The 16,667-nt window shown below is 32.4% G+C and overlaps 1 protein-coding gene across 9 annotated transcripts in view; it reads right to left on the bottom strand.

Moving 5' to 3' along the window:
* Window positions 1-16,667, bottom strand: part of LOC131932315 (neurofilament medium polypeptide) — a 30,237-nt gene that overhangs the window by 9,663 nt on the left and 3,907 nt on the right. For 4 of the 9 annotated variants that reach the window (XM_059289190.1, XM_059289197.1, XM_059289192.1 and 1 more), the window contains exons 3-9: window positions 15,495-15,548; window positions 15,088-15,238; window positions 8,937-9,031; window positions 8,606-8,629; window positions 7,238-7,300; window positions 1,653-1,820; window positions 1,000-1,270 (exon numbers count right to left, since the gene is read on the bottom strand). In XM_059289190.1, the coding sequence (XP_059145173.1) occupies window positions 1,000-1,270; window positions 1,653-1,820; window positions 7,238-7,300; window positions 8,606-8,629; window positions 8,937-9,031; window positions 15,088-15,238; window positions 15,495-15,548 (826 nt within the window). Of the gene's footprint in view, window positions 1-999; window positions 1,271-1,652; window positions 1,821-7,237; window positions 7,301-7,646; window positions 7,698-8,605; window positions 8,630-8,936; window positions 9,032-15,087; window positions 15,239-15,494; window positions 15,549-16,667 lie in introns of all 9 variants that reach the window. The other 5 variants (XM_059289195.1, XM_059289193.1, XM_059289194.1 and 2 more) reach the window with 5 other exon arrangements.

Below are 16,667 nucleotides of genomic sequence, written 5' to 3'. Positions count from 1 at the left end.
ACCTTCCTACCCCTGGCAACCAAAAGTAGGAACATTCATACCTAAAAATAGGAATTTGAAGCCAAAAAAGAGGAACATACATGCTGATGCTACTTTACTACGTCGAAAATAAAAATAATTAAAAATAATGACATTATACACAGTAACATACATACAAGCATAGGTATAGTGTTTAGTAGGCTTCTAGTTATATATAACTAGTCTGTAGGCTCCATCTAAATACTGCTTAATGTTAGCTTAAGTTTAACCAGTAACCTGAGACCCCCCAACCCCACCTCAACAATAAAAACCATAGCTGTAACATGACATTATTGATTTAATTAATCCTGCCTTGCAATGTTCTAGGCCATATGAACAACAAATGCTGAAGGCTTAGTATGTAATATAAAATATAAATTAAAGCTAAGGAGTTAAGACCTACCTAGTAAAAGTCCTAGTTACTTCTTTTTAGTGACAAGATAGATTTAATATCTAGATCTAGAAATTAGCTGTTAGTCATGATATGTTTGTATTTTTCTACCTACATGTTATTTAAGGCATAATTAAAGTCTACAATTCATTTGCAAATACTTGTAAATATTGTAAGTAATCAAGGAAACGGAAACGTGTGCCAAAGTGAGATAATCGCTTTTTCCCTGCTCTTTGTTTTAATTCGATTTTTTTTTTTAGAAAAGAACAAACTTTGGCAAAAGCGGGATGGTGGAACAGGACATGTTTTTTTTTAAAAAGCGGAATAATTCGGCCTTTGGCAGGACGGTAGGCATGTCTGATACACATATATTTACAACTCCCCCCTGCCTACACCACTGTGTCCATTCACACATAAACATGTAATCACAGCATCAACCCTAAGTTAGTTGCATATAGAGGATTGAGGTGTATTTATTGGTGAAACTAGTAAATCAATCTTTAAATAGGGTGAAACACCATGTAGTATTGATAATAAATTTCAATTCAAAAACATTCTTTGTTGATAAAAAAAGGAAATTTTTTATTTACCTCCAGCTTTAAAATTTGTCTTTAAAGCAAGATGGTCTTTCATATCAAAAGATAGGGGAGTTTCTCTTCTAACACCTAGGTCCTTATTGTCATTTCCTATAACTGATTCCCTTTTAAAACTAAGATCATGGTTGTTGTTTGCAACCAAGCGATGAGCAGGATCCTCATATAATTTTCCACCATTGTCATCTGGACTTTTATCCCTTTGGCTCTCATCAGGTTTGACCTGATCTAGATTGTCTTTCTGTTGCTCTCTGTCTAGGTTGTCAATCTGAACATAATGAAAAAAAAACCCCACACTAACATTAGTTCACAATATTATAACTACAAGGCAACTACAAGGAAATACAACAAAAAAATAGTAGCTCTAGCATATCATGAGCTAGATTGACAATTAAAAACTTGGATTTAGAAATAAAACGAATTAGAAAGAGAAAATATTATCAAAAGCTGGGAGCCATGTTACTGTACGATAGGCCAGCGACCAACTATTGGGATCGTCATTATGGTCTTAAATAGTTAATGAATAACATGGAGTAAAAAAATAAGTCATACCTTTTATTTACTAAGAAAGTGTAAAATTAACCACCAATAAAATGAAAATGTAAAAGTACTGAAAAATTTAGAAACAGTTCACAATCATTAAGGCTAACCTTCATATTCTGCACTGCGGCAGTTGGTCCATTCAGAAAATTATTGCCTACTGGGTCCATATTGATCTTTGTTTCTACAGCTCTAGGTGGCTGTTGGTTATTTAGCTGAAGCTGGTTATGAGCTTGTTGAAGTCTAGAATTTTCAGCAACAAGACTTTTTTGAGCTTCCTGTTAACAATCAAATTCATATTAAAATTCTTATAGTGAATTTTAAAAAAAAAATGTTAACAATGAAACAAGGTTATAAAAAAATTCCAAAAAGCTTTACAGAGAATTATTTGAGTTTTGAATTAAGAAAATGGAACAAAAACACTAGGTAACGACTAAATAGATTTGTATTAAATAGCTTTTTTAGATCAACATATTTTCGACCAAAATATGATGCAATGGATTAAATTATTGTTTTTTTTTTAGCAAACATTGTGAAACAGGTGAATTTATTTAGCTTTAAATATAAATAATCAAATTAAGCAAGCATGCAAAGCAAAGGAATTTTTGTAAAACTTTTCTTACAGTGATAACAGTTTTTTATTCACGAAAATAAGAAATACTTTTACTAGTTAATTACTCCTAATACTATAATGGAACTTGAATAACAATTATTATACAGCGATTACACTTGTGACATGAATACTGTACATGTCTTGGAGAAAATACTTGCAAAAAGTTAATGTTATATGAAACATTTTTTCCCACAGAACATCTATACTTACTAGCTGCAAGATTTTTCTAGACACATACAGTATATATGTAGCAAGTGTAAACACAGTGTTAGGGGTAATAGGGACAAATATTAAGCAATACTTTTTGTCAATATAAAACAGTTTAAGTGATTAAAAATAATAATATATTTGTGCTATAGTGATATTTTTGTGTGATCAAAACATGAGTATTCAAAAGTAATAATGTGAAAACTGCCTTACTTTATTTATTGTTTTATAAATTAACAAAGAGTATATATTAACCCATATTATCCCAAGGTCTCAAATTTTTATAATTTTTTGATATGGTTTAGCTTTTGGGCACTGAATGAAGGAATGACTATGGATTTTTTAAAAAAATCAATACTTTTTTAAATATCGATTTTTTTAAAAACGTCCCATAAATGGGACGCTAGCAACGAACGGCCCCATGTACATTTATTGAAAAATAAAATCATTTTTCACGAAATATGGCTAATCACGCGAAAATTAAGCTGTATACTGATTTTGTATTGTTAGACCAATGATTTAATTGTATAGGACAGCTAAAAATACTGATAATGATCAATTGGGTTAGCCATACCATGGTCTAAAATGCAGAAATTATGTTCAAAAGTCTAGTTTTCTTTCAATCTAGCATCCATCAAAGTGAACAACACTTGGAAATAAGTAAAGCTGTGACTAGTACATCTAATTATACACACATGATCACAAATATTGTTATTATTCATCGAAACTGTAATATAATTAAATATAAATCATTGATTTTTTTGGGGGGCGTACTTGAAATTTTCAGGGGTGGGGACTTAAATTTCAGGGGAAGGGTGGACATTGGTAAAAGTATGTTTTGTATATAAATTCCATTTTCTTCTGGGGGCAGAGCCCCCCCCCCCCCCTCCTCCGAAATGATGCCTGAAAGAAACTCTGCCCTTAGTCTATTTGTAATAGATGATCCAGTCCAGTCCCAGATGTCATCCAGCCATCTTCTCTTTTGTTACCCTCGCTATTCCCCCCCCCCCCCCCACAGGCGTACATTAGGACATCAGACATCTTATTTCTAGGGCACGGATCCGTCTCTGGGGGCTTGTATTGAGTGTTCATTGCTCTCATCCATGTATGCACCTCACTATGCGAACAGCTCCCAATCTAACACCAGGAATCTCCTTAAAAAGTTAACAAAGTAAAGCTGGTATCGGTAACCTTTGGAGGGGGATATTATTGGGGCATGACAACTGTACACAGCTAATTCACATTTCTGCTATATGTAGCTTAAGCTCTCTTATATGAAGAGAGTTAACCAACCCCCATGACTGAATCATTTCACCTAAATCGTGGCCATTGTTATTATTCTGGTTTGTTATAATTTTAATATCACGCGCTAGTAAATTTACAGCAATACTAAATTAGTTTGTATTCAATGGTATTAAATTCTTCAGTAAGTGTCATTCTGAAAACTTAAAAATAAAATATAAGTTTTTTAAATATTTGCAATTTTTTAATACAATAATATATAAGGAAATATAGCTCAAGGTCATCTATAATAATAGTTTCGCTGTCTGTCTGACAAGAACGCTCTGTCTGACAAGAACGCTCTGTCTGACAAGAACGCTCTAGAGAAAAGACAAGCAATTTAAAAACATGCACAGTAATTCGAAAAACGAAGTATGACGTCGACACATTTAGCGCACAGAGTAGAAAATAATCTCACAGTAATATAATGACGTCATTGATTCTGGCGTAAATATTGAATAAAGAGGAAATGTTGTCTAATCTAAGTGGTTTGCGTGAAGAGTTTCTTGCATACAATTCTTCGGGTAGGGGCGAAGCCCCACCCCCCGCGTAAGAACGTCTGAGCCCCTCCCCCTCCCCAACTCAAAAGAAATTTCCTCATCGATACTCTATAATAAAATTACCGCCTAATTAATGTGTCTAATCTAAAAAGTGGTTTTCTTGCAATGGGACGGTAGACATGATTTTTTTTTGGGGGGGGGGGGGGGGGTGGGGGGGTGGAGGGGTTGGGGGGGGGGGGGGTGTGTGGGGGGGGTGGTGTGGGTGGGGGGGGGGGTGTGGGGGGGGGGGGTGGGTTGGTTTCAGTGTTTCTTTCAGACTTTTTCCTCCCCGGAGAGGGGTGGGGGTACTTGAAATTTTCGGGGGCGGGGGTAGAATTTTCTGGGAGGGGGCGGACACTGGAAAAAGTATATAATTATATTTCGTTGAATGGGACGGTAGACATGTTTTTTTTGGGGGTGGGGGGTGGTGGAGGGGTGGGGGTGGGGGTGGTGTGTGGGGGGTGGGGGGTGGGTTGGTTTCAGTGTTTCTTTCAGACTTTTTCCTCCTCGGAGAGGGGTGGGGGTACTTGAAATTTTTGGGGGCGGGGATAGAATTTTCTGGGAGGGGGCGGACACTGGAAAAAGTATATAATTATATTTCGTTGAATGGGACGGTAGACATGTTTTTTTTTTGGGGGGGGGGGGGTGGGGGGTTGGGGGGCGGTGTGTGGAGGGGGTGGTGTGTGGGGGTGAGGGGTGGGGGTGGGGGTGGTGGGGGGTGGGGGTGGGGGTGGTGTGTGGGGGTGGGGGTGGTGTGTGGGGTGGTGGGTTGGTTTTAGTTTAGAGAAAAGAGACAGCACTATCAGCCTAGCGCCCGTTGTACCCTTCCTCAACGGGCCATTTTTCTCGTAATTAAATATCTATAAATACTATTTAACACCCCAAAGTCAACAGTTAACAAAGTCAACAATTGTTTCACCATAAATAACCATTTAACATAAATATTTGCATCTGTGTTTCACGCTAGTGTCCAATAAATGTGACGTTTGTGTAACAATCTGCATAAATATAGGTCAAGGTCATAATTAAATATCTATACATACTACTTAACACCCCAAAGTCAGCAGTTAACAAAGTCAACAATTGTTTCACCATAAATAACCATTTAACATAAACATTTGCATCTGTGTTTCTCGCTAGTGTCCAATAAATGTGACGTTTGTGTAACAATCTACATGGGGCCATTCGTTGCTAGCGTCCCACTTATGGGACGCTTGTTGTACACTTGATATAACGAAGTAGTAAAAAAAAATTGTTATTTTTAAATTTTTATCAGATAGAAATATGGTACTGCTACAAGTTTCAAATGTATTTTGCACTTAAAATGTTAATATTTTAGAAGATATGCATTATCCTGTGCGCATGTTTTCTTTTTTCCGCCATTTTGACAAGTCCTGCAAAACCGGCACTATAACATTTTTCTAAATTAATTTTTTTCACAAAACACACACAAATTCAATAGTCTAGCCATTTTCAAATACAATGAAACATAATTTGTGTTTTAACTAGTTTTTAATAAATTTTAGCAATTTTTTTACCAAGCGTCCCATAAGTGGGACGCTAGCAGAATATGGGTTAAATATATAAATAAGTTAACCTTAAACTATATAAAGTTAATGTTGTGTCTCATCACAATAACTAAAAAAACCCCACAGTATAGATAGTGAAATATTTTGTAAGATAAAGCTGATGATTAAAATGGTTACCCGTCAAAAGAGCGCCGACATAAGAGCGCAGACAAAAGAGCGCAATCAATTAAAAAAATACATGTTGTACGCTAAACGAATACGACATGGTTATCACTTGTTTTAATTAATCAACCGGCGGTACGATAAAACGACGTATTTATTTATATATTATGATTAATATGTAATGAATGCAGTTTGAAAATATTTCTAAACAAGTAACATGGAGAAGATCGCATCAAAGAAAGGGAAGGTTATCATATTGGTCGAAGGCTACAGATATCGGAAGGACAAAGCAAATGCTGACTGAAGTACGACATGGAGATGCTGAAAGAAAGATGGCTGCCGAGCTAGTCCTGCAGAAATTATAACACTGGTAGATTATTGGGAGGATATTTACATAGGGAGGCGAAGGAGAAACCGTCGAGGTGACCCACGCTTCGCTCTTTCTATTTGAAATGTCCATAATCGTGTCGCTGAAAATCTACCCTGTACAAAAAACTCTGTCGAGGTTTCGTATGGAACAAAATCACATCGAAATCGAACTGGAACGTCATCTAGCTGGAGTTAATCAACCAGAAGCTTCAAAGAACAAATATGTTCAGCTGAACCGAAGATTGCAGGCGATTGCTTCAATCTATGCTAATGATTCAATGATGGACTACCTACGAGGTAAAACCCACAATAAAGAGTTAACATCAAACGATGCCTTCTGATCTGAGTTAATGTTCTTGTTCCTATATGGTTTTTCAATCTTTAGTTTGCGCTCTTATGTCAGCGATCTTTTGACGGGGTGCCGATTAAAATGAGGAGATAAGTTAGGTAAATCATTGGTAGAACTACAGATGAACAGGATAGTTTTCTTCTTCAATATCACAAAATTGTCAAAACCTCAGACATTTATTTATAAAGTACAACAAATACTACATATAGCTCTTTATGTACTACTACTGTATTTAAAATATCAGAAGTTAACAACTGTATTAATTCATGTTTTTTTTTTTAAATTCCGGTAGTAGTATGTATAATGGTGTATATAATTTAAAATGGTCCATCCATCAGTTATTTTTGGCATTTTTGGTAAAAGGGTCTGAGCAAGGATTTGGGAGTAGGTACTAGCAAAAAGCATTAATACATGTGGTGAACATTCACTTAAGTACTTGAAAAAAGATTGAACCATCAAAATATTTTAACAAAGCTAATTTTTTTTTAAATGAAAGAGAATAAAAATTACATGCTTGAATAAAATTGAATTTGCAAGAAATACTTTTTTTTTGAAAACCCTCACAAGGATAAAAAACGGTTAGACTTAATGCACCTATTTGGAAGTTAACAAAATATGAATAAAGTCAACTGTATGGAAAATACACCTGAAGAGCATAATAGTTTTTCTGTAAACTATGTGCAAGATTAACATCCGCTTCATGCTGCTTCTGTGTAAACAAATTAAGAATACAAACTGTTATTGTTCCTGTAATCCACTGCTTTTTTGGCAGGCATGTTATAAAACTAAAATTTTCATACGATAACGTAATCACTGACACCTCAACTTTTGACATAGAAAAAAATATTTCAGAACAACATAATAAAAGATATTTAGACATGTGTAAATGTTTTTTTTAAAAACATGCGTTAATATGTACACAACAGCACACTTCTAGTTAGGATAAACTGCAAACAATTTTTAATGTGAAGCTAAATGCAATTTCAAAACATTGTGGCCAGGACAAAAAAGACACCAGCAGTGGAGCTATGTGACTAGAAAAACTTAAAGATCACCTTTGACTCTGTGCTATTTGTTGAGTGTAACAGGGTACTATTTTTCTGCTGCTTCAAACAGGAAGTAAAAGTGTACAATTATCAACTCATCAATGACAGGTGTAAATTAAAAGCTAATGAAAACTGTACAATTCCCAAACTGTACAAACAACTTTCAACTCCACTTGCTAAGTCTAAAAATTAGTTATTTGAATTGGGTTTCTTTGAAATCACAACAAGGCATTATGTTGAAGATTGATAGACAAAACTGAGGGGGAAAACACCAACACTAAAATTCTACTATATCTAGGCAGTCCGAACTGGCGAAAAAGTGCGCTTTGGGGTCATTTTTTTTTTGCAGTTTTCAAAAAAAATATTTCACTACTTCTAGTTGTGCTATAAGAATAAAAATTATGTGTGAATAAAGTTTAAGTCTTTATCTGTCAAAATCTGGTATTTTTATATCTGTAACTCATGTTTGAATGTGTTTTATATTTGTTTGAAAAGTATCAGTTATGTCAACAAATTTCACCCTTTTGCAAGTATCGATTGACCCCACACTGTTTCGACTAAGCATCGTAGGAGTATAATCTTAATGTCATTTTAAAGAGCGAATTCTAGCCTATCGTTAGATGTATAAATTGAAAAAAATAACTTGTTAATTTTATTTAAAAAATCAGTTTTTAAACTTTAAATGACGACAAATACACAAAAACAAACTAATTCTGTTTCAATTTGTACACTAAATTTAGATTCTGTTTCTCCTGCACTAGATAAATGTGGCATTTTCAAAAATAATATTTTAACTCATGTGATTTTTGAAAATAATGAACACATTTTTTATTTTAATGTTAACAACGCAATAGTTTTAGAGTTATTCTATGTCTAAAACAAAAACATAATTTTCAATTTTTTTTTTTGGAATGAAAATAAAAATGACCAAAACGCATTCTTTTAATTTTCAATTATTTTTTTTTTACCTTAGAAAGACTCATTTTAGATAACTGAAAAATATTGGGAATATATATTACAAACTTTGCAGAAACATTACCAATTTCTACACTTCTATGTTATTTAGTTTAGAAAATATGGGTTCTCAAAATGGCACTTTGTGAAAATCAATTTTTTACCAAATTTTGCTTTTAAAAAATTGCATAACTTTTTTATTTATTGAGACAATTTTAAAAAATGTGTGTCATAGAGTTTACAGTTAAAAGTTCTTTAAGGACATACTCACTACAGAAGTCTGCAATCAATAGTTAATTTCAGTTTGGACTACCTACTACATCTAGAAACATACAATTTTTTTACCTCATCTTCTGAGATTTTGTTTTTCAGCTCCACAAGTTTAGATTCAAGCTCAATGACCTTCTGGTCACTCGATCTTTTTAAGTTAGCCACTTCATCTGAAATTAATAAATCTTCTGGTCACTCAATCTTTTTAAGTTAGCCACTTCATCTGAAATTAATAAATCTTCTGGTCACTCAATCTTTTTAAGTTAGCCACTTCATCTGAAATTAATAAATCTTCTGGTCACTCAATCTTTTTAAGTTAGCCACTTCATCTGAAATTAATAAATCTTCTGGTCACTCAATCTTTTTAAGTTAGCCACTTCATCTGAAATTAATAAATCTTCTGGTCACTCAATCTTTTTAAGTTAGCCACTTCATCTGAAATTAATAAATCTTCTGGTCACTCAATCTTTTTAAGTTAGCCACTTCATCTAAAATTAATAAATCTTCTGGTCACTCAATCTTTTTAAGTTAGCCACTTCATCTGAAATTAATAAATCTTCTGGTCACTCAATCTTTTTAAGTTAGCCACTTCATCTGAAATTAATAAATCTTCTGGTCACTCAATCTTTTTAAGTTAGCCACTTCATCTGAAATTAATAAATCTTCTGGTCACTCAATCTTTTTAAGTTAGCCAGTTCCTCTGAAATTAATAAATCTTCTGGTCACTCAATCTTTTTAAGTTAGCCACTTCATCTGAAATTAATAAATCTACTGGTCACTCAATCTTTTTAAGTTAGCCACTTCATCTGAAATTAATAAATCTTCTGGTCACTCAATCTTTTTAAGTTAGCCACTTCATCTAAAATTAATAAATCTTCTGGTCACTCAATCTTTTTAAGTTAGCCACTTCATCTGAAATTAATAAATCTTCTGGTCACTCAATCTTTTTAAGTTAGCCACTTCATCTGAAATTAATAAATCTTCTGGTCACTCAATCTTTTTAAGTTAGCCACTTCATCTGAAATTAATAAATCTTCTGGTCACTCAATCTTTTTAAGTTAGCCACTTCATCTGAAATTAATAAATCTTCTGGTCACTCAATCTTTTTAAGTTAGCCAGTTCATCTGAAATTAATAAATCTTCTGGTCACTCAATCTTTTTAAGTTAGCCAGTTCATCTGAAATTAATAAATCTTCTGGTCACTCAATCTTTTTAAGTTAGCCACTTCATCTGAAATTAATAAATCTTCTGGTCACTCAATCTTTTTAAGTTAGCCACTTCATCTGAAATTAATAAATCTTCTGGTCACTCAATCTCTTTAAGTTAGCCACTTCATCTGAAATTAATAAATCTTCTGGTCACTCAATCTCTTTAAGTTAGCCACTTCATCTGAAATTAATAAATCTTCTGGTCACTCAATCTTTTTAAGTTAGCCACTTCATCTGAAATTAATAAATCTTCTGGTCACTCAATCTTTTTAAGTTAGCCACTTCATCTGAAATTAATAAATCTTCTGGTCACTCAATCTTTTTAAGTTAGCCACTTCATCTGAAATTAATAAATCTTCTGGTCACTCAATCTTTTTAAGTTAGCCAGTTCCTCTGAAATTAATAAATCTTCTGGTCACTCAATCTTTTTAAGTTAGCCACTTCATCTGAAATTAATAAATCTTCTGGTCACTCAATCTTTTTAAGTTAGCCACTTCATCTGAAATTAATAAATCTTCTGGTCACTCAATCTTTTTAAGTTAGCCACTTCATCTGAAATTAATAAATCTTCTGGTCACTCAATCTTTTTAAGTTAGCCACTTCATCTGAAATTAATAAATCTTCTGTTCACTCAATCTTTATAATTTAGCCACTTCATCTGAAATTAATAAATCTTCTGATCACTCAATCTTTTTAAGTTAGCCACTTCCTCTGAAATTAATAAATCTTCTGGTCACTCAATCTTTTTAAGTTAGCCAGTTCCTCTGAAATTAATAAATCTTCTGGTCACTCAATCTTTTTAAGTTAGCCACTTCATCTGAAATTAATAAATCTTCTGGTCACTCAATCTTTTTAAGTTAGCCACTTCATCTGAAATTAATAAATCTTCTGGTCACTCAATCTTTTTAAGTTAGCCACTTCATCTGAAATTAATAAATCTTCTGGTCACTCAATCTTTTTAAGTTAGCCACTTCATCTGAAATTAATAAATCTTCTGGTCACTCAATCTTTTTAAGTTAGCCACTTCAACTGAAATTAATAAATCTTCTGGTCACTCAATCTTTTTAAGTTAGCCACTTCATCTGAAATTAATAAATCTTCTGGTCACTCAATCTCTTTAAGTTAGCCACTTCATCTGAAATTAATAAATCTTCTGGTCACTCAATCTCTTTAAGTTAGCCACTTCATCTGAAATTAATAAATCTTCTGGTCACTCAATCTCTTTAAGTTAGCCACTTCATCTGAAATTAATAAATCTTCTGGTCACTCAATCTTTTTAAGTTAGCCACTTCATCTGAAATTAATAAATCTTCTGGTCACTCAATCTCTTTAAGTTAGCCACTTCATCTGAAATTAATAAATCTTCTGGTCACTCAATCTTTTTAAGTTAGCCACTTCATCTGAAATTAATAAATCTTCTGGTCACTCAATCTTTTTAAGTTAGCCACTTCATCTGAAATTAATAAATCTTCTGGTCACTCAATCTTTTTAAGTTAGCCACTTCATCTGAAATTAATAAATCTTCTGGTCACTCAATCTTTTTAAGTTAGCCAGTTCCTCTGAAATTAATAAATCTTCTGATCACTCAATCTTTTTAAGTTAGCCACTTCATCTGAAATTAATAAATCTTCTGGTCACTCAATCTTTTTAAGTTAGCCACTTCATCTGAAATTAATAAATCTTCTGGTCACTCAATCTTTTTAAGTTAGCCACTTCATCTGAAATTAATAAATCTTCTGGTCACTCAATCTTTTTAAGTTAGCCACTTCATCTGAAATTAATAAATCTTCTGTTCACTCAATCTTTATAATTTAGCCACTTCATCTGAAATTAATAAATCTTCTGGTCACTCAATCTTTTTAAGTTAGCCACTTCATCTGAAATTAATAAATCTTCTGGTCACTCAATCTTTTTAAGTTAGCCAGTTCCTCTGAAATCAATAAATCTTCTGGTCACTCAATCTTTTTAAGTTAGCCACTTCATCTGAAATTAATAAATCTTCTGGTCACTCAATCTTTTTAAGTTAGCCACTTCATCTGAAATTAATAAATCTTCTGGTCACTCAATCTCTTTAAGTTAGCCACTTCATCTGAAATTAATAAATCTTCTGGTCACTCAATCTTTTTAAGTTAGCCACTTCATCTGAAATTAATAAATCTTCTGGTCACTCAATCTTTTTAAGTTAGCCACTTCATCTGAAATTAATAAATCTTCTGGTCACTCAATCTTTTTAAGTTAGCCACTTCATCTGAAATTAATAAATCTTCTGGTCACTCAATCTTTTTAAGTTAGCCAGTTCCTCTGAAATTAATAAATCTTCTGATCACTCAATCTTTTTAAGTTAGCCACTTCATCTGAAATTAATAAATCTTCTGGTCACTCAATCTTTTTAAGTTAGCCAGTTCCTCTGAAATTAATAAATCTTCTGGTCACTCAATCTTTTTAAGTTAGCCAGTTCCTCTGAAATTAATAAATCTTCTGGTCACTCAATCTTTTTAAGTTAGCCACTTCATCTGAAATTAATAAATCTTCTGGTCACTCAATCTTTTTAAGTTAGCCACTTCATCTGAAATTAATAAATCTTCTGGTCACTCAATCTTTTTAAGTTAGCCACTTCATCTGAAATTAATAAATCTTCTGGTCACTCAATCTTTTTAAGTTAGCCACTTCATCTGAAATTAATAAATCTTCTGGTCACTCAATCTTTTTAAGTTAGCCACTTCATCTGAAATTAATAAATCTTCTGGTCACTCAATCTTTTTAAGTTAGCCAGTTCCTCTGAAATCAATAAATCTTCTGGTCACTCAATCTTTTTAAGTTAGCCACTTCATCTGAAATTAATAAATCTTCTGGTCACTCAATCTTTTTAAGTTAGCCACTTCATCTGAAATTAATAAATCTTCTGGTCACTCAATCTCTTTAAGTTAGCCACTTCATCTGAAATTAATAAATCTTCTGGTCACTCAATCTTTTTAAGTTAGCCACTTCATCTGAAATTAATAAATCTTCTGGTCACTCAATCTTTTTAAGTTAGCCACTTCATCTGAAATTAATAAATCTTCTGGTCACTCAATCTTTTTAAGTTAGCCACTTCATCTGAAATTAATAAATCTTCTGGTCACTCAATCTTTTTAAGTTAGCCAGTTCCTCTGAAATTAATAAATCTTCTGATCACTCAATCTTTTTAAGTTAGCCACTTCATCTGAAATTAATAAATCTTCTGGTCACTCAATCTTTTTAAGTTAGCCAGTTCCTCTGAAATTAATAAATCTTCTGGTCACTCAATCTTTTTAAGTTAGCCAGTTCCTCTGAAATTAATAAATCTTCTGGTCACTCAATCTTTTTAAGTTAGCCACTTCATCTGAAATTAATAAATCTTCTGGTCACTCAATCTTTTTAAGTTAGCCACTTCATCTGAAATTAATAAATCTTCTGGTCACTCAATCTTTTTAAGTTAGCCACTTCATCTGAAATTAATAAATCTTCTGGTCACTCAATCTTTTTAAGTTAGCCACTTCATCTGAAATTAATAAATCTTCTGGTCACTCAATCTTTATAATTTAGCCACTTCATCTGAAATTAATAAATCTTCTGGTCACTCAATCTTTTTAAGTTAGCCACTTCCTCTGAAATTAATAAATCTTCTGGTCACTCAATCTTTTTAAGTTAGCCAGTTCCTCTGAAATTAATAAATCTTCTGGTCACTCAATCTTTTTAAGTTAGCCACTTCATCTGAAATTAATAAATCTTCTGGTCACTCAATCTTTTTAAGTTAGCCACTTCATCTGAAATTAATAAATCTTCTGGTCACTCAATCTTTTTAAGTTAGCCACTTCATCTGAAATTAATAAATCTTCTGGTCACTCAATCTTTTTAAGTTAGCCACTTCATCTGAAATTAATAAATCTTCTGGTCACTCAATCTTTTTAAGTTAGCCACTTCATCTGAAATTAATAAATCTTCTGGTCACTCAATCTCTTTAAGTTAGCCACTTCATCTGAAATTAATAAATCTTCTGGTCACTCAATCTCTTTAAGTTAGCCACTTCATCTGAAATTAATAAATCTTCTGGTCACTCAATCTCTTTAAGTTAGCCACTTCATCTGAAATTAATAAATCTTCTGGTCACTCAATCTTTTTAAGTTAGCCACTTCATCTGAAATTAATAAATCTTCTGGTCACTCAATCTTTTTAAGTTAGCCACTTCATCTGAAATTAATAAATCTTCTGGTCACTCAATCTTTTTAAGTTAGCCACTTCATCTGAAATTAATAAATCTTCTGGTCACTCAATCTTTTTAAGTTAGCCACTTCATCTGAAATTAATAAATCTTCTGGTCACTCAATCTTTTTAAGTTAGCCACTTCATCTGAAATTAATAAATCTTCTGGTCACTCAATCTTTTTAAGTTAGCCACTTCATCTGAAATTAATAAATCTTCTGGTCACTCAATCTTTTTAAGTTAGCCACTTCATCTGAAATTAATAAATCTTCTGGTCACTCAATCTCTTTAAGTTAGCCACTTCATCTGAAATTAATAAATCTTCTGGTCACTCAATCTCTTTAAGTTAGCCACTTCATCTGAAATTAATAAATCTTCTGGTCACTCAATCTTTTTAAGTTAGCCACTTCATCTGAAATTAATAAATCTTCTGGTCACTCAATCTTTTTAAGTTAGCCACTTCATCTGAAATTAATAAATCTTCTGGTCACTCAATCTTTTTAAGTTAGCCACTTCATCTGAAATTAATAAATCTTCTGGTCACTCAATCTTTTTAAGTTAGCCACTTCATCTGAAATTAATAAATCTTCTGGTCACTCAATCTTTTTAAGTTAGCCACTTCATCTGAAATTAATAAATCTTCTGGTCACTCAATATGGTCAATCGAGTAAGATGGACAGGTGTGGCTGCATCCCTATGCTACACAATGGGTCCACAGGAATGATGATAATGAAAGCAATATGTGGTATAAACAATGTTTAAGCATGTGAACTATTTCACTTCTTGGTTGGACATACCTTTACATGCTGTTATTTCATTTTCTTTCTCCTGCTTCAGAGTTTGGAATTCTTGAAGGTGCTGACTCTTCTCATCCTCATTTTCCAATCTCATTTTTTCCATATCATCTTTAAGTTTCATCAGATCTGACTCAATCTCTTTGTACTGACTCTGCACAGTAAAGATAAAAATAAATTGGTAATTAATATATTGTTGAAACTGCTATGAACTACTTTAATTTTCTAATTAGAAAAGAATCTTCACAAATAAATAACAGTGTTATTATAAATTAATTTACTAAAATAAAATATTTAGAGGCACAAGATAAACTCAGAGTAAAAAAGTTCAGTTCCAAAACAATAATTTTCCCCCCCATACAGTTATGTAAAAAACACATCATCACTAGCATATAATAAATCACACTTACCTGAAGCATAGTGTGCTGTTGATTTATTGATTTGATTCTATTATTTAGTTCACCCTGAAAAACATTTTCAAAAAGCCAACAATTAACAATTAGTGAACCATTGAATAAAATGTCTATCACTTAAAACCATTTTCTTTTTTACAACTAACTTACCAGCCAAATTTTTAAACAGTTTTTATTAATATCACAGCCTTATGGCCTCACCAAGATCTCTTTGACATACTACATGGATGTATTTTTTTTATATACATGCTTGTCACCAAACATGTTTCTTGTTGTGACAAACCCAACAAGCTAAGTTGTCAAGTAAAATCAAACAAAAGTGATGACAGTTAAAATACTATACAGTGTTCTGATGTTTGCCTTTTGAGATGTTTATAATATTACTTCTGTAATCTATGCACTTATTTGTATACTTTTCTGTATATAACGAAATTGTAATCATGATAGGATATTAATATTAAGTATCAGATCTACACTTAATAAACAACAAATAAATCAGTACTCATTTATATAAGAATAGAAGGATACATTTCTTCAGTCACTCAAAACTATGAATAATACAACAATAAAATATTAAAGCCCATAAGGATTAGACCAAAGTTGGAATAGAACACCTCTTTTAATTGTTGTTTTTATTTTTTAAAGTAGTAAAAACAAAGTATCTATCATGTCCTTTCTTAAAAAAACAACAACAAATTTTGTTAAAATTTTGCTCTTGTGTATAGGCTAGCATAAAGTACTCTTACGATAACAGATACTACATTGTTGCATCTGTTGGTTAAGCAACCCAAGATAAACAAATCCACTTCACTTGTCAAGTTGTAACAAGTATTATAAATCAATATCTTCTAAGGCTAAAGTCAAACAGAGGGAAACAACTGGTCTGAGGGCCTAAGGGGTAAATCTATGACAACTTTGCTGCAATCAATTAATACCCCTCTCATGACAATATAATGGATTATTGATCTATAGGCAATCTGCTGGTTCATAAAGTTGTAATAGAATTGCTATTAAATGCATACGTAGGTTTGATACAAAGACTTTAATGTTTTCAAGCCAATTATTGAAATATAAGGGACACAGAAATAACATAAAATACTTAACTAATTATGAAAACATTTTAAATGCATAAATTCAATAAAATCTTATAGTTAGAACAAAACAAAAAGT

Source organism: Physella acuta, unplaced genomic scaffold (genome assembly GCF_028476545.2).
Source record: "Physella acuta isolate Inbredline_101_S28 unplaced genomic scaffold, ASM2847654v3 ptg002136l, whole genome shotgun sequence".
Classification (NCBI taxonomy): Eukaryota; Metazoa; Mollusca; class Gastropoda; family Physidae; genus Physella; species Physella acuta.
Note: the sequence above shows the minus strand (reverse complement) of the source record. Positions and strands in the feature narration are given on the sequence as shown.